The sequence below is a fragment of the Numida meleagris genome, chromosome Z (assembly GCF_002078875.1).
Source record: "Numida meleagris isolate 19003 breed g44 Domestic line chromosome Z, NumMel1.0, whole genome shotgun sequence".
Classification (NCBI taxonomy): domain Eukaryota; kingdom Metazoa; phylum Chordata; class Aves; order Galliformes; family Numididae; genus Numida; species Numida meleagris.
Window position 1 is genome coordinate 39025026 of NC_034438.1, and position 27666 is coordinate 39052691.

Sequence of the window (27666 nt, forward strand, 5' to 3'; positions counted from 1 at the left end):
AGGCAGGTCATTCTTCCTGGCCTCACTCCTCACCTACCGTCTCTGGGACAAATTTGACAAAAGTTTCTCTGGTTCCTGAAAAAGTCCCTTCTGGAGAAGTGACTCTCTGAAGTAGCTTAGGAAACAGTTTGTGTGTGAAGGTGTCACCTGGCAAACAGTTAACAAGTACTGGCAGTCTCTTCCTGTGGCTCTGTATGAGGCACCAGGAGTAAAGGAGCCCCAGATGCTGACTGATGGGAGTCTGTTACAGCCCATAATACCTCTTACCAAGGTATTAAGAACTTCAGAGTCTTCTGAATCTTGTACACAGGATTTAGCTCTTGCGACTTTTTCCATATCTGTTGTTAATCCATCCTTATATACAAGAATACATTATCTGTTTGTGGGTTATGTGTTGTTGTTGTTTTTCATTTGAATTGAAAGTTATTTGGGGCTGAGACCATGCCTGTAGTGAGCCATGCAAACATTGTGGAAACTTTTCATTTCTGTGTCAGTTTACTGTTTCAGCAGCAATAAGAGTCTGTAATTAAAAGCTGAAGTCTTGTGGCAGGAATAAAACAGCCTGTTTGAGATCCCTCTGGAAATAAAGGTTTGCAAGAAAGGATTATTTTAGCTTCTGAATTAACAAATCGAATGCAGATTTGAAATGAATTTCTGTCCAACATGTTAGTGAATGAGTAGTAGTCTGTCAGGGCAAATTCAAGTAGTTCTAGCAATGAGATTACTTTTGCCTTAATCTTTGGGAAAGCTAATAATTATACATGCAGCAAATACAGAGAAAGGGAATGGGTGTGAGTCTCGTGTTCCATTTACATTTCTTGTGGCAGGTGCTCCAGTGCTTGCTAAAACCTGAGCCTGTCTCAATTTTAGCTTCTTGAGCTGTTAGCTTCTACTAAGTGTTCAGACCTCTGTTCATTTAGTATGTAAGTAAGAATAAGCTGCTTGCTCTTGCAGCTGTTATGTGATACCTAAAAAAAAAAAAAATTGTATGAATGTAATGCTTCTATAAAGATCAACGTTGTTTAAAATTATATATATATATATATATATATATATAGGATCAGAATTCTGGATATTTCCAAATGTAATTGTGTTGCTCAGACACTGTTCTTTCCCTGTTAGAGAAACACCATGAATTGATGCGTTGTACTATAGTAGACTTCATCTTAATTGTCAAGTTTCTTTTAAGTGAGATTTCCTCCAGTGATGTGAGTCTCTTGCCAAATGCCATAACATTCAGTTTGTATTTAACGAGCCAAAGAAACATAGTTATCTGTTACATGCCTAAAGAAAGTTACAGAATTTATTTCCTGATCATTTTATTTTGCCACTTTAATGCCACTCAGCTGAAAAGCACTTCACAGGCTTGTAAAAGTCAAAACATATTTTGTATTCATGTCACAGCTTGTGTGTGTGCCTTTCTCTGTACGGAAGAAAGGCGTTGCGTATATTGTGCTTTCTGTAATGATGAAGTGGTAATTTGGAGCTGAACGTGTTTTAGCTAAACTTTGCTCCACAAGACTTGTGTTTTTTGATCTTCGTGGATGTTTTGAGGGTAACATTATCAAAATATAATGAGTAACTTCTGTTGACTTGCGATACAATAATTTGTTCAGTATTAATTGATATCTGCCTCTGGGCATGTAAGCTGTACTGAATGCAACAGGTGCCCTAATTCCAGAAAATGTGTTGTAATTGTTTGTTTGTGGAACAGATGAATAAATATCTGTGGGGCATAGCTGGTCCTCAGGTGGTGAACGTGATCGGATTAATGATGTGATTGGGTGAGACATGCTTGTTTGTTGCAGTCTCGTCCAGTAACTGTCTGCTGAAGCAGAACAAATATTAATTAGCAGGGTCCTGTTTGTTGTCTTGGTCTATCTTACGGAGCTGATGTTTTTGGCATTACTTTTTTTTTTTTTTTTTAATTGTAATAACCTTTTCATGGCTAGACTTCAAGTCTGTTTTTTAACAGATTTTTAAAACACAAAACTGAACCTCAGGTGTATCTTTCTCTCTTTTTTTTTTTGAAGTTACCTTTATGTAATTCAGTGTCGCCTCATTTGCCTTGTTAATGGGGTCATCTGGGAATTTTAATTTAGTATAGAATATTCCTATGAAAGTAACAGCATGTACTCTGGTATCACAGAATTAGTTGCTTCTGCCATGTCTAGTGGCTTCTCCTCCTCTACCCAATGGCTTTTTAATGTCTTCTGTATATAAATGTACGCTGGCCTCTTTGAATTGCATCCTTGTGCCTGTTACGGCAGGGTGACTCTTATTCAGCATGTGCCCACATTTGGATGAACTCCTACAGTGCTTCTCAGTATTAAACTTTATTTTGCCACTTGGTGATTTAGGGTAACTCAAATGTTCTTTCTCCAGATGCTTTCTTCACCCAGGAGGCAAACACTTACATGGGCTGTAATTTCTAACCTGAGCAGTCATGTCTAATTATTTCCATGGCAACAGTCTATGATGTTGATAATACAGGATTATGACTTCACATTGTAGAGTAGGAAGAGGAAGTTTGCTGGGGTGGGAAGGTGGGTGGAAAGGTCTTCTCCAGCATGAAGTCTTTGACAATGTAATAGTTAGGAGGAAAGAATGAAAGGGAGGGAATGAATTTATTTATTATATATTTTTTACAGTTTTTATTATAATGTAAGTGTGCAATTAAAGTCATACCCTGGATGCTGGTATTTGTGGCTTACACAAGTTTACTCAGGGTGAACATGTCTGGAATAAATCACATATCTGTAGATCTGGTGAAAGTGGTGTTAGTCAAAGTGGTGGGAGAAAATAGGTAACATTCATCAACTTGTACCAAAGTGGAAAGAAACTAGATGACTGCTTTTCTGCTTTATAGATTTATGTTGGCAATGCGATCGTTTTTTTTTTTCTCTGTATCTAGCAATTAGTATTTTGAGTTGTTATTAAGACCTTTACATCCAAAGTAATTTGATACATCCCCTATTTTAATGCAAATCAGTGGATTCATTGGGCACTCTAAATGTATTAGGGAGAGAAGAGCAGATTACTTGGTAGAATCAGTGACGTGTGAAAGATGATGAAACTTTCTGTCCTCTGGCTAAAGTCACTGAGTGCTAGTAGTAGGATAATGTTTGCATTTCATTGCTCTTACTGTCTCTTCCCCCGCATTGGGAAAGAAGTATTTTCCCAGACAGAGTGTTTTCAGTTTCTTAGGCTGATTTTATAAGAAGTTGGAGGAAATGAGTGGTCTGACTGATTCCTAAGTTGTTATGAAAGATTGTGGAGTACATCATGAATTGCAAAGTTTTAGATGTGTTTCTGAGGGAAGAATCAATTATTCTGGCCAGTGGGAATCAGCCATTGAGGAGAATTTGTAGGAAAGTTACACCGTGCCTCTTGCCTCTCTCTGGTACGCTTCTAATGGAGTCGAATAATTAATTAAATATCTAAAGCTCAATTAACCTATTCTGCGTAACATTTGATTTGAAAAGTTCTGTGTTTTTTCATGAGCAACATTTGGCCTTTTGAAGAACCAAAAATTGGAAATGCTAATGTTTTTCACCCAACTAAGGAAAGAAAATAAAAATGTCTCCATAGCAACAAAGCTTCTTTCTAGATGGTTTCCTAAGATATGCCTGAACCAGAAGCAGATGTCTGATTTGAGAATCTTGCCTCCTTCAATGTAAACAAATAACTTCTGGGCAGGTGTTGGAAATAATATGGAAATCCTATTAAGGGGCCCTGGGTTCCTGTCACTCAGGAAGCCCTTGCCACAAAAGGGCTGGTTGTGTGAATAAAGGCGGCAGAGTAAATTCTCATTAGGCTTTAGCTTTTCCCAGGAAATGATTGTCTCTGCGTGCTCTTTTCTCCTCTGCATCTGAATGTAAGCCGTTTCTTCTATTGATTCCCTCTGCTGCCCTCGCCTTCTCACTCTCCATTCCGGCCAGATTAACGCTTGATGTGTGCTGCTGCTGAGGATGATGATGCTGGTGCCATAAGAGTTGTGACATTTGTGATGGCAACCCTGTCCCCAGTTGGCAAGCTCCAGCTCACTCACTGGTGTGCATTTAGAGGCAGCACTGCAGTTCTGCCTGTCACCGAGGCATGGGACGTACCTCCTTCCTTCAGAATGGCTGCAGCGGCGGCCTCATCTTAGTGGGTCATAAGCGGCCGGATTCAAAATGAGGTTTCAAGGTTCCTTGTAACGTGTGTAGGAAATGAGTGTGCTGCTTTTATTACCCCTTTCAAAGTTGATGGTAAAATGCATTGTGCCCAAAGCTGGTAACCTGTCACTCCGGTGCCACACTCATGCTGGCCAGGCTCAGCCTGGGCCCTGCCATGTGAATGCTGCTAGTGTGGGGCGGCCTCCCTGCAGCCTGCAGGTGATGCCTCTGAGGCAGCATAGGCAGGAGTGGGTGCAGGGACACGCTTTCTGGGGTTTTCAGGCTGACAACAGACCCTCCTTCCCTATCCCTCGCCCCTCGGTGCATAAGGCAAGCATAGCAATGCTCTTAATCACACTCAGAGGGTTAAATGTGGATAAACACAAAACAAGGCTTCTGAAAAGCCTGGCAATTACCATGCTGTGTTTCTCGGACGATAGCCCCCCGAGATGCACTTCATAAAGCCAATAAAGCGCGCACTGGTGGTCTCACGTTGCCCTGGCAACGAACCACAAGGGCACCCTGTGTGTGAAATGCATGAACATCTGTGAATTAATCGTTTGGGGTTTTTTTTGTTGTTGTTTTTTTTCAGTTTGTCCTTCCTGGGTGCTGGTTGGGCTGTGTGGGGTGCTGCCTGTGGCAGGGCTGCCAAGGCCACCCTGCTGCCACCTTTGCCCATGTCCTGGCTGCGCTCCTGTGGCAGTGGACCTGCCCTGCTCTTGCAGGATGCTCATGGCACACTTGGGGAAATGAGTGGAAAATGTCTAGCCAGTCTGGGCAGCCATGGGTTCATTGGCCTGCCATGTGAAAGACTGAAGTGATCGCTTCTGTCCGCACGGCAGTTTACTGGAGTTCACCGTTTTCCTGCTACACTCATGGGTTGGCGCAGGGCTGGCTGCTCTGCCACGCGGAGGTACGCCTAGCAGGCAGCCTCATTGCCTCTGTGCAGCTTGGTCCTGCAGCACCATCCTCACGGACAGAGTTCGTTCCTGTCCCAGCTGTGCAATGTAGTGGGTCTTCCGCTCTCGCCGGGCCCGGTTCGGTAGGCTACGGGCTGGGCTGGCGGCTTCTCGCCCCACCGTCCTCCACCGAGTCTCCGGGAGAACTGCAGGGGGAACACTGCGTATGTCGTATCGGCAGCTAGTGCTGGATGCAGCCAGGGTTTTAACGAAGTACTGAGAGTGAAATGCCACTCTAATCTGCTAATTGCATTACGGGGACGGCAGATTGCTCTTAATCACTCCTTTCTGAGCTGCAAACTTACCAAAGAGTACCGAGGTGCTTTTAAGTGAGGCGTTGCAGCCGGCCGGACGCTGCTTGTTTGCATACGAATATGAGCAGGCACAGCTGTACCACTGTTTTTCTGCCTCTCGAGAGGTAGCAAATGCAGCTGTGGGAGTTTCCCTAATGCGTGCTTACAAGTGGGGCGAAGGGGCGCGAGAGGGGAAGGATTTCGACACGGTTTGTTCCTTCTTTTGCTCTCAGGATAAGTGGTCTGCCGCAGCTTCTCTGTGCAGTGAAGCTGGCGTATTTCATGCCAGTTTTTGAAAGAGGGCACTAAGTATTTTCTGTGCTGTATGCACCTTGTTAGGTCAAAGTAATTAGCAGCCATGATTTTACCGAGGTTGTCCAGCCAGTGGTCCGGGCAGAGGTGCGGCATAGCTATATGGAACTGGGGCCAGGAGACACCTCCCAGCTGGGCAGCCCCAGAGGCTGGGCTGTGTGTGGGATGTGTGCTGTGAGCTCGGCTCTGGCCACACACAGCTAGCTTGGCACCTGCTGCAGCTTGTTTCTGAGTCCTTTGCTCGCTGTATGTTAATACCAAATAGACAGACCACGCATGAGTGTGATTGCTTCCATTGAGTTAAAAAGCCAGTGCTGACCTAATGAACATGAACCTTCACCGTGTGATTTTACAGTCCTGGGCATTAGGAAATCCTTCTAATTGGCTTGAAGTAGTTGTAACTGTGTCTTTAAATGTCTTGTCTCTCCTTGGTATTTGCTGAATTTATATTTGTTGATGCTCCGTGTCTGTCACACCTCAATTTCAGGTCTTCTTTTAAAAATACCGAACTGCAATTTATTTTTTCCCTGCAGGAAACAAATGTTTTGTTTTTCCTCCCCTGCTTCGAGAAGGAGTTTCTTTCAATGACCTGAAAATATTATTTTGTAGTGAGCTTTGTTGCCCCATACTGCAAAATATGAGAGGAATTCTGAATGTCTGAATAATTTAGAAATAAGCCCTTTAAAATCAGTTAGCAATAAGCCTTGTGGGATGAGAGAAACCCATTTTCTGCTATTCCCTTGAAGTAAAGTGTCTTTCCAAGTGCCCTATCAGTATGCGTAATTGGCGTCAGAGTAGGAAAGGCAGCTTGCTTTCAGTATAAAGACAGCCTGTCCAGGGTCCATTTGGTGCCTTTGTAAAAAGCACTGTATGGTCGCCACCTAGGTAGCCTGGAAGCTTTATGTCACACCGCAGGATATTTGAAAGCAATTAAGTATTTAGCAGACCTTCTATAGGACTCTTGTGTGTCTCATGAAGATTTTCTGCTAACTGCGTTGCCTACAGCAATGAGAGAGGTTGGAAATGCCATTTTGGGGCTCTTCCTCCTCCTCTGGATAAGGAAATGGAGAAGTTGCTGTGTGATATTATCTCTTACCCCATGTCTTCTTAGAGTATGTAGCATCAGACTGTGTAGTTTTTTCTCCAGTTCATCTGTGCAAGATGTAATCCTTTTGATACCAAGAGTTTTCTGTGCTCCAGTGCCTCTCTGTTGTGCCTTTGGTCCCTGTGAACCCTAAACCATTTCTTAGACATCACAAATTGAACAAATCAATGAAGATACTGCTCTTACAAATAGTGATAAACAACCTCAGTGTTGCAAATAGCACTAGCTTGATTTACAGTAAAGCATTGAGTGAATTTATAGTAGTAAATGTAACCAAAGTTGCCCACCAAGCAGAGTAGGGCTGAATTGCCTACGAACAGCAGCAGTGATCACAGAGTGACATAGCCACATCTGCTTAGTAGACAAGTGTTTCATAATTGTTTTGGACAGGAATGGGAAGAAAATTCTTTTGATTGAAAGAGGTTTATATGTTGACAACACAGAACTCCAGAGATTGTTACAGTACAGTCACTCTAAAACTGTTTTACAAACAAAATATGTTACAGATCTTAAGTCTACAAACAAAACTATCTTCTTTAATTTGACATACAGAATTTCTGTTACTGTTTTGCTAAATCTTAAAACTGTCAGGGATTCTCTTTAGAATACTAGATATTCAGCATGTACAACTGCTATGGTAGATGTCAAAAACAAAATGTTTACAAGTGTATTTGATACTATGTTCTGGCTCAAAATATATATTTGTCCAACTCTACCCTGTGATGTATATGTAAACTAGTCTTAGATGAAACAGTTGTCCATATCCAGGCTTATTCGTCGATAATTTCTAAAATTAAAACAAGTACTACTTGTTAACTAACTTACCTGTTTTCTTAAAGCTTATAAATAGTGTGTTAGCAATTGTGTGGTTATGACTAAAGCCTACAAACCAAAGAAATGGAAATTCTAAAGATGGACATTTCCTACCCTGAAGAGAAGCAAAAAAATGTAGTACTTAACACTTAAACCAGTATTACAATGCAGTGTGTTTACACTGCTCTTTGGAAGTGTAAACATGAACTCTCGTGAAACCTCTGAAGTAAAGCATATGAGCATTCACCTTATAGCTGAAGAGAGGGAAACACTGAAGTGGAAGATTATTAAGAGATGAAGTGAGCAATGTAAAGAGAGAGGTGTGGGAATAAGTGCATGTTGCCTGCGACCACCTTGCTGACTACCGTGCTTATTTGTATCCACAACTTACATATTCTCTAAAGGACTCTTTTACAACCTGTATTTGAAAAGGAGAAGAAAAATTGTAGGCAGCAGCCTTGATTATGCTGTATAAAAATCAGGCAACTAATAGACTAATGTATGCCTCATACCTGTATTTTAAAAACTTGTTTGCTTTCTGTATATTAACACCCGAAAAAATGAATAGGAAGGCATTAACCCTCTGAACATTACACTTTTCTGTAGGTTTTCCATTGTGCTCTGTTATGTCAGAATTTGCCTAATGTTTCCTTTTCTCCCATTGGATATCTGGTAGTTTCTGGGAAATATTTGAGGAGCCATCATTTAGTAGTTAACGGGGAAAGCCTTGAATAATTCACACAACAAGTGATTAGGCAAGCACTTGTCTATCTAACTGAATTATTCTGCTTGTTTGCTGAAGCAGTAAAGCAGGAGAACAGCATTTCCTTCTCTGGAGGGTTTACAGTGCTAGTATTGACCCACCTAGTTATTGGGTTTCAGCCTTTTGTTGACACTGTTGTAAATGAAAGCAGCCTGGACAGGGACTGAGCAGCTGGGCTGGATAATTGTGAAGGATTCATGCTTGTTGCTGTTACCCCCAGTGTTTGTAGTGGGTTTGTTTGCTTTGACTTTTGTTGAACTGTTGACAAAAGCATTAGATACAAATGGGAACAAATAAAGTGTTGAGATGCCAGGAGGTGTTGGCAATAGTAGTGTTTTTCTTTTTGACTTAGATGGGGAATGTCGACACTTAATAGGATGGGAAATGGAAGGTGTGTTCACTGTTGGTGTGCTACCCCTCCCCTTTTTTCTTCCTTTCCTAGCCGCTAAATATGTTTTGGCAAACACAGGTGAATAAAAACTGAGCAGAGGCAATTTCACCATTGCCTTAACTCTTTGGCATCACATTTTTGAAGCTCTTTCTGACTGTGGATGTCTTGCTGGGCAAATCCAGCTCCTAGCATGAAAGGATTAAGTATGAAAAAGGAAGGTAGAAAGAAAAAAAGAAGGGGGAGGTAGAAGGGAGTAGAGTTGGGAAAAGAGAGGATTAAATAGAACGGTATACACTGAAGTAGTATAGCCAGCAAAATTGAAGTCATTTACTGGAACGCTTTTAATTTGGTTTAAACAAAATACTCTTTTGTATATTCAAATGGAGAGTAGCTCAGCTGTTGTGAAGCCAGAAAATTAATGGTAATTTTAGTGAAATAGCAAAAGCATGTCAACAACATAGCTGAGGATGATAATGTTGGCATTTTATTCATGAGGAATTATCAATGCAGGTTACTGGACAACATAGTGTGACTGGAATGATTGAGCACAGGGGGGAAGCGGCTGTCCTTCTGTAAGATGATTTCATTTTACGTTTAGTCTTTCAAGAAGAGAGGAAGGAGAGAGAAAGGAAGAATTTAAAAATAGGTGCCTGAGAGGCCTATCCTTGTTCTTTCTGGCTCCCAGAGTCTAACCTTTTTACCTCTGTCTGACTCACAGTTTTGTCACTGCTGCTTTTTTGCCAGCTGTCTTTCTTTTCAAGGCTGTCATGAGGGATGGCAGAGAACAGAGCGAGAAGAATAGAATTACTTCAGGATATCTTTGCTAAAAAGGCAGTTTTGGCCCTGGAAGAGGTTCAAGCTTGTTCTAGCCATCTTGGCTCTGAGTTTTGTGCCTGAGCATTGTTTGTGTGTGTCATGGTTTTGTGATTTTCGGTTATTGGTATTCCACATCATAACATCATGTAGTGGACATACCTAGTCCTCAGAAGAGAAGGACTACTACAGTCCCCACGGTACTTTGCTCCTCTGTTACCATTTCCAGCCGGAGGGAAAAGATAAAAGCTCGCAGTATAAAAACTTGCAGATCACGAGACCTCGTCCCTTTTTCCGCCGTCTCTCGTCTTGGCAGCACCTCGCTCTCCAGCCGTCTTATCGTCGGTAGTAGAGTAAGGCCTACCTTGATTTTGGGACATTCTCTCTGTATTGGATTTATCAGCTTAAATTGTAATTATATTGTATTATAGTGTGTTGTTTTGCATTCCGATATTTTATTTAGTAAATTAGTTTGTTTCTCCTCAGATTGTTGCCGCTGTTCTTTGCTCTCAGGGCCATCTCCCTACCCTTTTCCCCTTTCCCCTTTTCCCGGGACGTGGGCCCTTGGGTCCCCCGTCCCCTTTGTCACGGAATCGGGCCTAACGCCCGTAAACCGTTGACAGTGTGAAACCGTTAATGCATTTAATGTGTTGTGAAATACGGTTACTGTGGCTGGCCATGGAGGAGGTTGGTATATGATCTGGAAAGTGTTAGCACTTAGCAAGAGAGATGCTTCATATTTGTTAGTGCAGCTACAGTTTTCTTGTAGCAGTCAACCCCCGAGTGTTGTGCAGGTCAACTAGAAAGTGGCAAATAGAGTTCACAGGGGTAAAGATGCCACTACGGTGAAAGGAGAGAATGTTTTCTATGGCTTTCTGAAGTATTCCTTGCCTCTTCTGCAGCCTGTGTGCCTGTTGGTATTTGAGGCAGCCAGAGGGCTCGGAGCACTGAAGTTGTCATATGCAAATATCTTTTGTTCCCTGCTTTCATGGAGCTTCAAGTTGTCCTAAAACCAAATGCTGTAGTAGCAAAGTAATCGCTGGTGTTTATGGACACGCTTTGAGCAATCATCCATGAGTGTTTTTTTTATTCTTCTTTGTTCTGGTTGCCATATTGTTCCTAGTCTCTTCACATCAACAAAGGAAGGGAAGCGCAAAAAGAGATAAGGAAGAAATTGCCTTTTACTGCTGCCATTGCTAAGTTTCTTGTAACATGCAGTGTGTTTGTTGTGCCAAACTAGAGCTCTGTGGACGTCAGCAAGGAACATTTCGCCCAGATGTTAAATATTATGGGATCAGGGCCTGAATTTGTTATTAATCCTACAAATATTAAAAGAAAGTGAAGAAATATCAAGCTATTTCCAGCAGACACGTACTGGGAGTGGTGTTACTGTAAATATCAGCTTGTGCATGATGAATCCCCAATTCTTTTTGTCTCTCTCTTTAGGGAATACTCTTAAGAATTCTGCAGGGGGCTGAAGAAATTCTCATAGCAAATTTCAACCCCGAATAAAGGAAAAATGAGAAATCTCTGAAATGTAGAGACTTAAAGCCCAGTCAGAACAAATATATCCCATAATCATCTCTGCACATCATGTGGGAAATCCAGATTTGAATCGTCTAAATTATGCAAAAGTTTAGAAAAATAACTTGTGAATGTTCAGTGGCATTGCCTGGATGCTTTTTAATCAAGCTTGGATAGTTTTCTGATTTCATGTGAAATGCACTTTTCCCTCTACTTGGTCACAGAGAGTTAGCTCTTCAGGCTAATCTTTGCTCATGGACCTGTAGGAATGGCCCCAAGCTGTTCTTTAACAGGAGAAGGCACAAGTTTCTGGAAGCTGAGACCTGGAAGCAGGAAAGTGCTTCTGGAAAGAATTCAGATTGGAGTAACAATAGTTACGAGTGATTACAGTAGCAAGAAGAAGGGAGAGAAGTGGTGTACTGCTTAAGTTGAGACTGGGTATGAACTCACCCAGTTCACAAAGTGATTGTGCATTATGGTGCAAGATTTGTTTTACACAGACTGTCATCAAATGGTAAGAAAGCGAAGTGCTAAAGGGTCTAGATAGAAATAAGAGTGGAGATGGTCATTAAATAATGTTGTGGTTTAACACAGCAGGCAGCTTAGCCACTTGCTCACCGTGCACAGACCAATACCCAGCCTCTCCCCAGGCAGTAGCTGCCCCCAGCCACAGCCACTCCTCACAGTTTTGAAGTTTTCTTCACATGTGTTATATGGCATGGAATCTCCCTTCTGCCAGTTCGTGTCAGCTGTCCTGGTTCTGAACCAGGGGGCTCCCCCAGCTCTCTTGCTGTCAGGACTGTACCTGAAGTTGAAATGTCTTTGGCTCCGTACAGCACTGCTCAGCAACAACTAAAACATTGGTGTGCTATCAACATTGTTTTTCTCCTAAAGCCAAAACACAGCATCATACCAGACACTATTAATTAAATATCAACTTGTCCCGGATGAAACCAGGACAATAAGGAAAGTGTGAAATAAAGAGACAGTTGTAGAAGATTGACAGAGATATGATGCCCTAAATCAGCAATACACAACCTTCAGCACAGAAGGTCTTTACTGGCAACTTGTCATGAGCCAGTGGGCTGCACCAATTTTGCATATCGTTTACATTGGATTTTAATCAGATAAATACACACTCTGTTTGTTTGTTTTTCATACTTATGGAGTACTGTAAGCGCAGACGCAGCATAGCACAAAGCAGTGGAAGACTGTGTATTTGGTAGGCTATAGAAAGGAGTGATGATGAGAAGAATGGTTCTGCAAAATCAGAGAAGTTTATCTGACATCTGTCTGTCTTTGAGATAGTCTTACGCGTTCTGAAGTATAGATCTGAGTTTATTAAGCAGCTGCAGGTTTGACTTTGTTCACCTTTCAAATGCTAAGTTTGAGAAAAATCATTTCAAAGACAAGTCTGCAGATAGCAGATTTCCTGGTTAATTTTGTTAACCATGGGTAATTTAAAAACACGTGCACACACAAAAAGTAAAACAAACCAACAATAAACAGCAGTATATTCTTCCTGAAATGTTGGGGTTATTTATTTATTTACTTACGTCTCAGATTTTTGGCTTCCTAGTTTAGCTGATGCTAGTTTTAAATACATACAATACAGAAATGTTTCTTCCTTTCAGTTTCCTGTGTCTTCACTATACAGATTTATACAAACTAAAAATGGGCTAAAATTATTGTAGAAATGCTAGTTGCTGGAGTTTGATATAGGCAAGCTGTTAACATATTTAGATTGCTGTAGTTGTATTGGGGTTGATATAAAGAAAAGCGATTTTTTTGCCCCGTCCCTTATTTGTCCATTTCAGTGTGAGATATTAATAAACCCATCCCTGTTAATACTGGAGTACCTCCAAATCTTCAACGCACTAATCTTCTCAACAATCTCTGGAAGAGAAAGAAAGGCTCTGTAGACTTCTCAAATTATCCCTATCTTACAGATAATGAACTGAGGCATGAAAAAGCTTAATTGACTTCACCCAATCAGATAAAAGAACAGAGTACTAAGCCTAGATTTCTCAAATATAAGCACCATTTTCTGTCTTTCCCAGTTTTAGTTTACTGCTCAGGCATCAGCATTACCTTGTGATCCATTTTTATATAATTTTTCCATTTAAAATCTTCTTTGCACTGAGTCCCATTGTGGGCAAATGTATGCATGCTTCTTTCTGGCCATAGGTCTTGTGACTTAGTTTGCCAGTTCAGTCCTTTGGAGCTTATTCCTGTTTCCGTTGACTACCTAGTCTCTGCCCATTTTTTTTCAGAAAAGAAGCTTTGGCTTAACTCACATCCTTCCTTGAGGTTTGATTGCATTGCTTTTTTGCATTGTACAGATCCTTCGATGCTGCTTGGGGTTGTAGATGTAGCAGGATGGGCAAAAACCTTGTGCAGTGTTGGGAGAGTTTCAGTAATGGGATGACATGTACAGCATGTATAGACCATGGTGTGAAGCGCACCACCGCTGAGACACATGGCTTGCACTGACCCGACTTGTAAGTGCATCACTGCCAGCATGACTCAAGCAGCCCAGACCTGTGCCTGAGCTGTTCTTACAGCCTGCGGACATGCTCGCTGGGCTATGTTACTTCAGTGTGCAGAGCAAGATTCCTCAGGGTTGGCATGGCATGGCACTGCCAACATAGAATGCTGCACAGCTTCAGGACCCTCCCTCATTTCCTCTGGTGCAGTTGCAGAGGGAGCAGCCCCACAGGTGAATTTGGTTTTTGTTGGTAGTGAAAGTGCCCTGTGGGGAGATGGTGTAGACAGAGAAGAAGGATTTCCATTTGCAGGCTGGAGCTCAGAATACAGTTGTGCCTGCTGTGAAGGAGCTTGTTACATTTTCTCACTGTAAGAGCTCCATCTGGTTCTCTAGGTGTCTTTAAATGGAAATTTACATTTACTGTCAAAACTGAGGTCTACACAGTGTTCAGTCTGATGATCTTACCAGTCACAACAAATGCTAAAAGCACCTCCCTCACCTTCACCTGTTGATGTAAGGGGCAAGGACAGGCAGTGGAATCGAGGGAAATGGACTTGACGTGTTCACATCTATCCTCTAATTTCAAGAAGCAGTAGTGAAACCCTGTTTAAAGATTCAAGATTTTCTTTGAGCGGGATTTAACTGAGGGTGGGGAAGGTGGTGTTGCAAGGGAGCAGAGCATGCTCTTGCTCAAGCAGCCCGGGTGTTGGTCAGTAAGCAGTGGCATGACTTGCAATTCAGCCTCTTCGATGCTAGTAAGAGAATTGATGGCAGCACTCTGTGTACCTGCTGAAAAGACCCCACTCACTCATCAGGACGACCATGCCCTATGCTGATAACAAATTTGAAGCTGGCATGTGCAGAGATCATAGTAATAGTCAAGTCTTGCATTAGGAGACAGGTTGCTAGTATGCTGAGTTCTGACTTGAGAAGTCACAGTGTTGGCAGCTACTAAGGAGGACAAATTCTCTGACAAACTGCTGCAATATGGGATCTAATAACATTTCCCAACTGAGAAACTTATTTTACAAATTACAGCCAGGCATTCTTATGTACCTCCCCAACACTTTTTCTTGCCTCCTCACTGTCAAGCTGCTTCAGATCCCATCAGGATCACTCTTTACAACTAAAACAGTTCCTGGCTGTGCATAAAAGCAAGCCACTTGCGTAGGTGTCCAGTAACGTGTGGGTGTTAGCTTTTAGCCTAGTCCAAAGCCAGATGAAAAAGGCAATACTAGAGTGGATGTTGGGTAGAGGAAATTTCCCATGCTGTAGTAGCTTGAGGAGGTTTTCTCTTAACTCTCTGACTCCTGGCTTTATAGCACTGCTTGGGCCTTTGATCTCTGTTCTTAATTGGCTCACGGGGTGGTTATTTACAGTCAATGGGAAAAGTACCTTGAACTTGTCATTTTAATAAACTTGTTACTTGCCAGCTTCTCCAGAGGCATCCCATATGGAAATAAACATCTTTCATTTTGTATTCTAAGTAAATTTAAAAAATGGTTTCCTAGACAACCTTGATGAAACGTCAACTTCTTCACAGATCTAAACCCACACCATAGGTATTGTTATCTCCATCCTTTCTGGGTAATTTGTACACTGCAATAGTTTGTTTGGAAACATGTCTGTTGTTCTTTAAAATGCACTTAATGCTAGATTAGAGAACACAAAACTTTTTTTTTCTCTGTTTCTACGAGCTCATTTCTAAACCATTTAAAATAAAGAGCTTGAGCATGTATGGTATTTAAAAAACCTTTCATATGAAGTTTTAAAAAAGAGATCAATTTCAGCATTAAAATGTTAGGAATTCAGCCAAGGAAAACTCAGCTCAGGGTTTATAGCTATGATGATAATGTATTGTACTTGTCTTCCTTGAAAATGATTGTAACAGTAGAGTTGAACCTAGTGAATTGCATAATTTAGGAGTGTTTGCCAGAATGCTGCTTGAAGGGGATTACTGTAGTCTTCACTTAACCAAAGCAAAGGGGAAGATGGATCATGCTATGAAGTATTTAAATGAGGGAGAGCAGTCTTCACAAATTTTCTAAGATAACTCATTTGAATTGAACAGAAGATCATGTGTGTGCATGCCAGTTATCACACTTAACTACTTGGCGGAGTGTATGGGGGTGTACTGGAGGGGAAGATTTTTGCTTTTCTTCTCCTCTAGCCTGAATTAAAAATGTATTGGCTGCTCATTGCTGACATCAAACCACTTCCAGCTAGCCTGAAGTTAGTATTTGATTGTGCTTTTAAAGTTTAAAAAATTAACAGCATGACCTATCTAATATAAATAATGAAATGCCCAGAAAAATAAAAGCTACTACTGCTTCTCTTGGCAGAACTCTAGGATGTTCTGGAGTTGTAATGCATCTAAAAATCTGGCAGAAAAACAGTGTGTTTTATTTTCTATCTTCGAAGTTGGTGTTGTACATATAATGTGTTATTATATACCGATGTAACTGCTTTGAGACTGACTGAAGGAAGTGTGCATTCCTCCCTCTATTCCACTTAACTAAAATCCTTGATTTGAAGAATGATTTTGGGGACAGTTATTTTTGCAACCAGCTGAGGTTCTGATTCATGGTAGCATGCAGTAGTAATCCAGAGTTCAGCACGTATATACGTTCTTATTTATCTGCCTTGTGACTTTTCTGAGATCAAACTGCGTGCCTCAAATCTGGTATCTGCTCGAGTGCCTTCCTGAATAGGAAATAGGATAATTTCCTGAACAAGAGTCTTGGGAACATGAGTAAGTAAGTGTAGATGAAGTGAGGCAAAAATAATGGCCTTGGATGTTATTTGGGCAGAGAGGCGAACGTTAGTTCTCAAAGATTTCTTTCTGGAAAATATTTTTATAGATTGTTGAGAAAATGTTTTGCTTCGGAATCAGCATGAACTGGGATTTTCAAATATTTAATAGCACCCAGCCTTGTTTTATCTGCCTGTACAATTAAGAGACTGGTTGATTGATGAGTACTGTTTTCATTGGGTACTTAGCATTAGGTCTGGCTTCTTTAATCATGCAGAGTACTAGAAAAGAATGAAGCATATTTAGGGTTTTCAGACAGAGCTCAAGATCCGAGGCAAGAAGAAATGAGCGAATTGGCAGTCTCTGAGTTAGTACTTGAGATAAACACAAACGTTTTTCTGCTGATCAGAGCAATGTGCGAGTAGAAATAATATTCCTGTTGCCATTTAGGGTGCTTTTTGCAATCATGCTATACTCTGTAACTTTTCTCGTCACTATTTTTACTGACCAAGTCAGGAAAAAAAAGGACTGAAAATAAGGGAAAGAGATGAAGGAAGTCAGAAAGTGTGGAAAAAGATCACTAGTGGTTATCATTGAAGTATTGTGTAAAAACAACCATTTGCTTTTCCGTATTGTCTCCTAAAGATGCAGCAAAGCATCTTTAAAATACTTCTGAGACAAACAGGCAGAATGAAAAAAAAAATTACACATACAGATACAGTGGAAAGGAAAAGAAATATGAAAACTCAAACTGATGCCTTTGCCATGAGTATAACCTGTAATAGATGGAACCAGAACTAAAAATGTGAAAAATGTGAGGCACTGGGGCGAAGTATCTGATCTGGATGGCAGCTGAAAGCAGCTGAATGGAATGTCCCATGAGACTGTCTTTAGACATGATCTCTGCGGTTTTACACTAACAAAAAAGGCTAATTAGTGCCAGGTTATATCCTTCTGGTCTAAGTGAAGAGTTAGATGGAGAATGTAAGTCCCAGGAGAAAGTTGTTAGGACCTGTCATATGGAAAGTGAATCCACTTAGCTGTCTCCAGAGAAGGTAAAGCTTAAAACCTGATCGTTACTACTTTAACATGGAAAATTAAGGGGGGGTGTAGGTGTGTGTATTTCTGCCTCCTAACCTCTGTTGCTAGTACTGATATTTTTTATAACCCCTGTGGCTTCAGCCACTGCAGGGAAGTGTTCATGTTCAGCTTGGCTCAGTGCCGCACAGTCCATTTTAATCACTGTGCAAAGTGAAAGGGTAACAGTTTTACTGTGGTGCTCAGTCTGAGAAAGGGCTCTAAGCAATAGCTGGCTGTTCTTCAGGGGAATTTCTTGATTCTTACAGATATTTTTTAACGAATTATAAAACATACTGACACAGGCCTTTAATGGGTATCATAAAACATTCCCTCTTTAGTGTTTTCTTACTGTTCTGAAAGTAACCAAATTACTTTGTGTGCTCTGTTCAAATTCAGCTGCTGTGGAAATATAATTAGTGTTAATATTCTGGAGATATACTGGATGCTGGGAATTTTCTGTGCACATCCATCACTAGCTTTTGAAGAAAGCTCAGCGAGTGCCACTGCTTTTCCTCGTATTGTGGCATGCTGCTGAATCGAAGTCTGTAATGCAGGCTGGTGGTTATCTACCTCTCTCTCTTTCATGGTGGTGAGCCCACAATTAAATTGCTGCATCGAATGCTTTGGCTGGTTGAGCTTTTTCTCTTATCCTGTGATTGCATGCTCTCCCCTGCTCATTCTCACTGGTTAACTCCCAATTCTTTCCTGTCTTTTTCTGCTTCTGTTTTGCTGCAGCTGCTCAATCTGTTTCAGGTCTGTGTTGAAGGAAATAGCATGAGAGATAAGTAATTGGAACCCCAAATAAATATTTGAGGAGAGCAGAGCTGTAGTTCTGTGTTTCCTTGACACAGCTCTCTTCTTCAGATTTCCAAAGCTGACTGTATTTATCTACAGTCCTTCTGAATCTCTAACTTACTGGCCTTTGACCCATCTGTTTCAGTGTCTGATTTTGGTTAAAATAACATTTAAGATTTTGTACGCTGTGAAGACTGATAAGTAGGCTTGTTTCAGATTTTGGCATTTATTTTCCAAAATACTAGCGGCAGAATTTTCCCTGTCCAGCAGCATTTCTGCTCTTGTGTGTATTGGTTATTCAGGAGCATTTACCTGTTCTGACATGATGATGTACAGAACTCCTTTGCAGCTTGCATGTGCCCTGGGGCTCCCACCCTCTGTAGTTCCTCTACCAGCTGTAACTTGTGTTTTAACGCCTTATGTTTCTTTTCACTCTGGCCTAGTCACCTTCTCTTCTGTGTGCTGAAACCTGTGGTCGTAGTTTGGGGTCTCTTCAAAAGGGAAGGAGGCTGAAGTGAGGGACAGTGAGTGGGAAATGATGAATTGCTTTATGGATTAAAAGGGAGGATGTTTGACAATGCTTGGGTTGTTTTTCCATGAATTCAATATTTACGAGTTGGCAGATGAAGACAAGAGCAAGCTTGATGGTAAATGTAATCTGTAAACTTTGAACCTTCTGTAAATCTATCAGAAGCGTTTAACTCCATTTCTTACCCATCTCTTATTTTTCATTTTGTTCCCTGCTTAAACCAGGTCCTTTGTTCAAACTGTCTTGCTTACCAAAGGACGCTTGTTATTCTTGCCACAGTCCTTGATTTCACTACCTTCGCATGCTTGTGCTAAGACATACTTTAACCTAAATCCGTGTTTCCTTTTTTGCCTCACAGCTATGCTCTTCTACTACTTCACTGCTTGCATTTAAGCCGCATCAGTTCTTCTCTCTATCCTTTGACCCTCACAGTGTCAGCTGTGATTAGGCTTTATGTGTGTTATGTCCCTCAGCCAGTGATTACTGGACAAGCTGTATTTTAAAGGATTTATTGCAAAAATCTGTCTCCGAAAGCAGCCAGCAGCCCTCACCATTGCTTTAAACACCTCCTTTTCTTGCCACCACTGTGCACCTGTGTGCCAGGAGGGACCAAACAAACAACAGCACATTCTGATAGGATTGCATGTCAAAATTGCTAGGTATCTCCAGCTTCTGCTGTGTGGACTGTGTAGCTTATAGCTAATTGACAAGTGTATCATATTAAAATACATGGCTGGAATTACCATGCAAACCATACTGGTTTATTGTTTGTTTTAACACTCATTTTATCTGGACTTTGGTGCTTTTGATTAGTTTAGATGAAATAGCATAGTGCTGCCACCAGGACAAGAAGGATTGGCCCTGCCTTCCCACCAGGTGCTCAATCACTGTTTCAGGCCGTGAATTAGCATTTCCACTACAATAGAGAAACAAGTTGGAAATAAGCAGTAAAAATATTTTAAAAGTTCACTGCCACTGATGATGTCTGTGGGAACAATAGTTGGCTACCAGTCTCTCCTCATTTGATGAGCCCATTCTGGGCTGTATCAGTCTGATCACAATCTGTTGTGTATATATAAAGGGAAAAGAATGGTAAGGAAAACCCAGCTGCCTAAATGAGGACAGCAAAGGAAGGATGTTGCCAAATTAAAGCAAATAGTGGAAATTCATTTGGGCTGGCATGGATACTGGAATGCAGTAGTCGTAATAATAAGAGCAGAAATGTGTAGTAACAGTGGAGGTGTGGGTGACCTCAGGAATACAGCCCCTGTAGAAACACACCATATGGTACCTATAGAGCAGCCTACAGTATTTTCACACCATGTCCCTAAGTTTAATGAAAAATATGAGCACGAACATACAGAAGTTTGTAAACAAATGCATTTTTTAAACAGATAGGTATTCCCTTATCGGTGAAGCCATACGCAAGGCTTACTATGTGGGAGCTGTTTAGTTGCAGTCTTTTTTCCCTGGCTGTGGGATGTGGCCTTGGCAGGCTGCTCCAAACGGTCTGCTCTACCTGCCTCTGAGGAGTGGTGGTGAGGGCTGGGCAGCCTGCTTCACCATTTCATCTAAAAGACCAGAGGGTTCCCTGAAGGCTTTCACTTCCACTCATCTCCAGAACATGGAGGGGCAGACCTTTACAGGAAAGTCAGTGGCCGGTGGGGTTTTCTTCTATGACAGCAGCATGGTGGCCATTCCTGCTGTGGCTTGATCTGATGAAGGCCATAGCCCAAAGGGGAAGTGTGTGTGACTGCTGCCTGTCTCATGGCCTGGGCTGGGGCACCATGTGTGGTCCTGTTTCCATGTGTCAGTGATGACATAGTGGAGGAGGCACTGAAATGGCAGCTGAAATGACTAACTGGATGGAGTGGCTCAAAGGAAGAAGGCCGAGAAGGCAGGACCTTCAGCCTGAGGAGGAGGAGACTGAGAGAGGGCGCACTTGAAGCTTACAGAATGGCAAGGCATGCCTAATGCAGGGCTGCGTTCACTAGCTCCGTCAGCAGTAGATCTAGGGGACACTTAATGAAATGCATGGAAGACTGAGTTTGAAACAAAAAAAAGGAAGTTCATTCAGATGTTCTGAAGTCTGCTGTCTTGAGAGGCCGGGGAGACAGGACAATTACCAACAGCTTCAGAGCGGCGGATGAGACTAAACCCACAGACTAAGCAGTCTGCCAGCCGTTTCTGAGAGGAACAGGCAGGGTGGTCTTCAAGCAGCTTCCATGCAGCAGCCCAGAGTGCTGGGGAAGCTGGAGGGACAGGGCAGCTGCCAGCTCCCACCCGAGCTAAGGCAGTGCCTTTGTCAGGTTTCTGGCAGTTGTACGTCCATGCGTAATGTTGGCACCAGCTGTCCAACCAAGCAGCTTTGCTGTCCAGTCATCACTGGACTGTAATACATATTGTATCCATTTTTGTAGTTTCTTTTATACTTTCAACAGACTATAACATCAGTAATGTCACTCAGATAATTATACTGTAATTGACCTTACTGTTGAGCATCCTTGGCTTTTATTACTGGAGTTTGCTTAATACTTCAGGATGGTCAAGTATCTCATAATCCCACTTTGTTGGGAATGATTGTTTTAATTATTACACTCCAAATAGATCATTTTAGCAGTAAGGGTACACTGGGGAATGGTCATATTCATGAATGTTGTAAAGAGTTACCAGCTTTATCCTGGGGAAGGCTTTTCATCCTGTCATCTCTAGTCATTTCTTTCAACACTGATTCTATTTAGTTATCACTTAGTCTGCTCAGGCCAGATCTTTGTCTGCAAGAGCTAGCATATGTATAGCTGGGGCTTGCAGGGTTTAAGAGCAGCAGCAAGACTGCACAATCTGACCGTATTGATTTTTTTCTTTTTTTTTTTTCCTGCCATTACAGAATGAGTCATCTTTGTTAATGCAAATAACTTCAGTGGAAGCTGGAGTTACAATAGTGATTGCAGTACTTGTGCTTTCTCTTTTTCCAGGCAGTCTCAAGTATTAATTATACCAAGTAGAAAGTGTGAGGATGCTGATGTTTGCCTTGTTACCAGTGAGAATATTATGGCTAAGAGGTTTATATTGCCCTCTCTATGATCATTTAATTTGTTCCTATGTGGCACCAATATTCCACCAGGAGCAGTACCCGATGAGTGCTGTGGAGGAAATGCACTGCTTTTCTCCATTTGGAGTTGCGAAATTCCAAATGGCCTTTGTGATGGGCAATCTTTTTGTTTAGCTCTGTGCTCAGCACTGCCCAAAATACACAGTAAGTTATACCATGTCATGTTTTACGGTCTAGTGCAACAGATACTGTGGATCCAGCACTAGAAACAAACTGTTTCACTACGTAAGGCAATTATGTGAAGAAGGCAATGTGCTCAGCCTTTTTATAAATGTATCTGTTCAAATGTTTTTTGTCAGCATTTTGTGATGTATTTAACATGAATAAAAATGTCCTACCTAAGCAGAAAATGAAAAACTGGTACATTTTGCTAAAATGGAAACTAAATGTAACCCACTTTCCTGAAAGAATATTGTTTCCTATGTCTGATCTAATTATTATAGGTGAGCAAACTCTGTGTTGGTTAGTAGGAAAATGCTACACTTTCTAGTAGATTAATACATTTTGTTGAAGAAAACAGCAGTGTGAAAAGACTTATTTCTCTATAAATTTTAATAGTCACTAGAATGAGGACTCTGGCCCATTAAGGTACTGCCTCCCAAGGCATAAAGCTGAATCTCTTAATTTCTCTCAGTGGCCATTCTACTCTTGTTTCTTAAAGGCAACTATTAGAACAGCACCGATGTTTTAATCGAGGAACAGTGCAGAATCTGACAACTAAATGGTGCGCTTTAGTAGTTGTTGCCTTGCAGTTTGCAAATATGAGGAATGGAATACATGGATTTGCATTGAATGTGGATGGGTACAGAGTTAATATGTAGGAATTTGATGTCAGTGGAAATCATGAAGACATTACATCCCATATACAGATAGATCCTTACAGATGTGCAGACTGAACTTCTGTTGTGAACAATTAGAAGGAACGCAGTATAGGTAATGGTTGTCTCTCGCATAATGAAATTAATAGGAGTTAAGTGCATATGAAGATCTAAATAATGGCCTGTTGGCTAAGTGGTACATGACATATTATTACTTAGCATGAGAAATTCAGGTTTGTCAGCACTAGCACCAGGGATCCCATGAAGTTACCACATGTTGCAGGTACATTTGATACTGAGCATAAAAGAAGCTGGTATTCCGGGAGTACTGATTGACTGGGCTTCATGCAAGAAAAGGAGTGGAGCAGTTTAAAGCAAGAATGTTTAATTTGTTGAGTAGTAATTGACTCTTTAGATAAAATAATGTAAGTCCAAGTTCACTGGCCAAATTTCAGTTAGGGAAATGAGATTCTAATGTTTCCCTCACTCCACTAATTTGCCCACTCTCCCCATCAGCTATCATTAGGTTAGTTGTCAACATTTTTTTCTACAAATGTCAGGTGGGATACCATCTTTTCTTATCAGAATCAAGTCTGATCCATCTTTGAAGCAATAAAACCATTAAGCAGTGTGCATTGCTCCAGTGCCCAGTGTGGTACTCATCCTTTATGTGCTAGTGATAATTAACTACTTTATCATTCTAGTAGGAAGCTTTAATTTATTACTTTATTAAGCAGTGAAATCAAAGATTAAAATGGTATCTATAGCACATAGCTAACTAGATTGTGAAAAATGAAACTATATAGTTTCAAATTCATGAAAATAAGTATTTCTATTTAAATAAGTGCGGTAATTTACTTTAATTCTTTAGACATCAGTCTAATTTGTAGTTTACTGGTGATTATTTTTCTTCGTTTTAAAGTAATTTGCTTTATGTAGGGTGAAGTTGAGAAATAATGAATTGAATTCACGTTACAAGCTACCGCCTCCCAAATTATAAATGAATATAAATGAAATAGGAGTGTGCTATTAAAATCTTTTGCAAGAGACTGTGCTATATCATTGCAGTAAACAAATACATTTTTCAAACTATCGGTTCATTTAATACTGTGTTTCTACTTAGCCTCTATTTTAAAGGATTCTGTGCTTACTGTCACTACTGTCTCTTCAGAGCAAACAATAGCATTTTTAATTTGTCATTTACAGTGTAACAGTTGATGAATGATCTACTTTAAAGCTAAACTGGCGAATATGTTTTAAGATATTCTTTTCTCAGGATAGGAAATCCATGTACGCTGTTGAGAAGGAGAAGGAGGGAGGGAAATGAGAAAGATACAGGCAGAGCTAAGCACTGGCTTTTTGCTAAATTGTTTGTTGCCACTCAGTACTTCAAGGATAAATAACAATCACCAAATAAGAAAGCTGAAGATTTTTTTCAAATTCCACCACTCATTAATCTGAGCTACTATTGACAAGAACTGGAATTTTTAAAGTAGCAACTGGGTGTCCAGGCAAGGAGAAATGTTCTGTTATGTGACTTGAGCAATGACCACAGCTTAACTTGTGGTTGAGTGTTCTTAATTCTTACCAGAAGTTTGTGGCGTAGTATGTTGAGTAAAGAAGAAATTCAGTAACAGCAATGGAACAGAAGTTGCAGAGCGTAAATGCTGACTTCTGGGGTTTGTGTTCCTGGTGATTGTGATAAAATAAACCTATGGAGGCATGCACTTAACCCTAAGACCAGAGTGCTGTATTGTCCAGCTTTATCAAAGAACAACAACTTACCATAAGACAGGGAAGAAAAACTCAAAACCAGTGTTTCTGCATGTGCAGCAGGGTCTAAAATCCAGCAGTAAGGACTTCTTTAGTTTTTCCTCTCAACTTCTTACGTAAGGAGGATAGAGAGATGCAGACAGCAGGGTTTAAACTGAGAATTATTTTCATCTTCATTCCTGTCAGTTCCAATTCTGCAAAATGCCAGAACACATCCTTACTTATGTATGTTCAACCATTGACTTCAGTGTGAGATAAAGTTTAGCAAGTGGTTTTGGCCCTTGAGTTAGGGCCAAAAGCCGCTGCTGCTGCTGCTAAAATCAATCCCAGAAGGAATTTTGCATCTTTCATTACTTCCTTGTTTGTGTATGAACATACAGGCTCCACCAAGCTCTGGAAATATGTTAGGAATTGATAAATGTCATCTTGATTGTTTAAAGAGGTAGAGCAGAGTTGCTGGATGACAGCGCATAAAGTGCAAATTACCTTCTGTTCTTTCCCATCCCAGAAATGTGCTCTATAGCCATTGTTAGTAAGTGGGGTCCACAGAATGGCAAAAGACTCCCTGAGCCACTGTGTTGTACTCCTGTCCACTGTAGGCACAACTGGAAATTGCAAAAGGTGTCGGATTAAAATGAGTACAGAGGTTTCCCCCTGTTCTTTCCAGTTGCAGGACTGTTACTCTGAAGCTTGCTTTAGTCTTTACTAGAAATCTCATTCAAATGTTTACTGAGGTCTGTCTTAGCTTGAGCCATCTTTGTGCTTCTTGGTTTGATTTCTGCAGGCACAAACACACACCTCTTCTGGGAGGTCAGTATTGATTTAACCATGCATATTTATGCAGGAAACAAGCCAAAACTAGGCCAATGCAAAGTATTCACAAAATGGTCCACAGTAGCTCTACATTCATCTTACCAACACTGCAGATATCAACTCCTCAGTGATGTAAATTGATCTTCTTTATCTGTGTCTCTTGCAGTGCACTCTGCACTTTTAACACAATAAACTTGCTGAGTAGCTATCGTTGATTAAAACCCAAAGTGCTGTCCTTAGGAACAGATCTAAATCATCTCATTGGGTTAAGCTGTATTGAGAGAATTTGACCAAAAAAAAAAAAAAACATGTTTGGAAGGAGCACCTGATGTGTTTTCTCCATCTCTTTTCTAACTGCAGAGCTCCTCTGTATCTCCCTCAGCCAGTTTCAGAACAGCAGAAAAGCACAGAAATTCGACAGATTATTCTTCAGAGAGTAAAAAACAGAAAACAGAAGAGAAGGAAATAGCAGCTCGTTATGTGAGTAAAAAATTATGCTGCGTACTGTTAAACTTAAATGTTCCTCTATAATTTCACCCATTTCCTACTGCGTAACTAATTTTAAAATCGATGTTCAGGATTTTACTATGTTCTTAACTGTCTGTACCTACCATCTATGATGGTTAGAAGGCTTGTATGTGTAGGATTGATAGCGTTTTTTATAAGAAAGAACACATGGGAGGCAGTGGATGAGGACAGAGCTTTAAATAGGCTGGGACTTGATAAAGTTGCGGTCTAGCTTGTCCCCGCTTCTTGGTGCAGTGCAACTTTGGGTGAGGATTTTCATCCTCTGTCCTCATTCACTGATCTGAAGAGTGATCTGGGAATAATGGTGGTGGAACGTTTGAAGGAGAAGCACTGTAGGTGACCTAAATATTACAGTTTTATTACTAGATAAATCTTGGTTAAAAAAAAAGGCTACATAGTTGTGAGCAGCTTTTCATTTCTTTGGCTTAATTTTTCTTTTTACTTAAGAACCATCAGGGTATAAATTATGTATTTTTTACACATTGTGTCTTGTTATTTCAGGACAGTGACGGTGAAAAGAGTGATGACAACTTGGTAGTTGATGTTTCCAATGAGGTACACAGAATGTTTTTTTTGTTTGTTTGTTTTTGTATGTTACAGTAATGGGAGTTGGATGGTGATGTCTTCAATACTATCTGTGAATATTGGGTATGAATAAGATTGTAGCCTTTGCCTTCATAAGAGAGCCAGCAATGCTTGAGGGAGTCCAATCAGGTCTCTGTTTAGGATAAAAAGCAGATCTGTAACACTTATTTCTGCAAAAGATGTTTTTTATTTCTTGTACACCCCAAAAGTGTGCTCTGAATCCAGTTAATGGTGTTTTCTTTCTCTTAGGGCTTCACTTCTTTCATGAATTTATCAGGCCTGCCAAGTGCCTCAAACCTTTCTAGCCTGTCTCTTAAAAAATGAGACTTATTTGCTTATTGCAGTATCCACAGACTTCAAACATCATTTTTTATGTTTAATGATGTCAACTTTTAAGACTTTCTTAAAAAATACATGTATCTGCCATTACACATCTTGATAAATCACTTAAGGACTGAAGCGACATATCACACTTTATGGAGAGAGCTTCACTCCAAAGTGCGATTTGCTCAGGACAAGCACTACTGGCTAGTATGAACTTCTTTGTACTAATCCACATTGCTAATGTTTAGGATCCTTCTTCTCCGCGGGGGAGCCCAGCGCACTCTCCAAGGGAGAATGGCTTGGACAAGACTCGACTGCTGAAGAAAGATGCACCAATTAGTCCAGCATCTATTGCATCCTCCAGCAGTACTCCTTCCTCCAAATCCAAAGAACTTAGCCTTGTAAGTGCTTCTGAATTCACCTGACATGATTTAATACACTGAAACAGTTGCTTACCAGATTTCTAGCTGGATACAATTTGAATTTCTACAACTATCAGTAAAGCATTATGAAGCATTAGTTTAAAATTTAATTTCTTTTTTTAAAGTTAATTTTATAAAACAGTAGGGAGAAAGTCCACAGCCTTTAGGGGGGATAGGAAAAGGTTATTTTCACTGGTGTGGATAGATGATAGATGTGCTGTGTTGAGAGATGTTTTTCTCCTCCCCCATATGAAAAACTGTCATTCTTAGAATAAATAAGAGTACACAAGGGTTCCTTGATCTGTTTGCCTGTGCCTGTGGTTTATAGCAAATTCAGTTTCTGCTTGGATGTGATTTGGTTGTTAGCTTTGTTTGAATTACCAGGCCATATACAACAACAATAATTTTTATTTTCTATCTAAAAAGTAATCTGTCATTTACAAGAGCCTTCCTTGACTTACATCACAAATCACAAGGCAAAAAAAAAAGAGTTGCCAGCAAGTCGGGGGTGTGTTTT

At 40.7% G+C, this 27666-nt stretch overlaps 1 protein-coding gene across 3 annotated transcripts in view; it reads left to right on the top strand.

Moving 5' to 3' along the window:
- Nucleotides 1-27666, top strand: part of TLE4 (transducin like enhancer of split 4) — a gene marked incomplete at its 5' end in the record, with an annotated part of 96969 nt that overhangs the window by 57116 nt on the left and 12187 nt on the right. For all 3 annotated transcript variants that reach the window (XM_021380558.1, XM_021380559.1, XM_021380560.1), the window contains 3 exon segments: nucleotides 25651-25770; nucleotides 26320-26373; nucleotides 26976-27128. In XM_021380558.1, coding sequence (XP_021236233.1) covers nucleotides 25651-25770; nucleotides 26320-26373; nucleotides 26976-27128 — 327 coding nt within the window.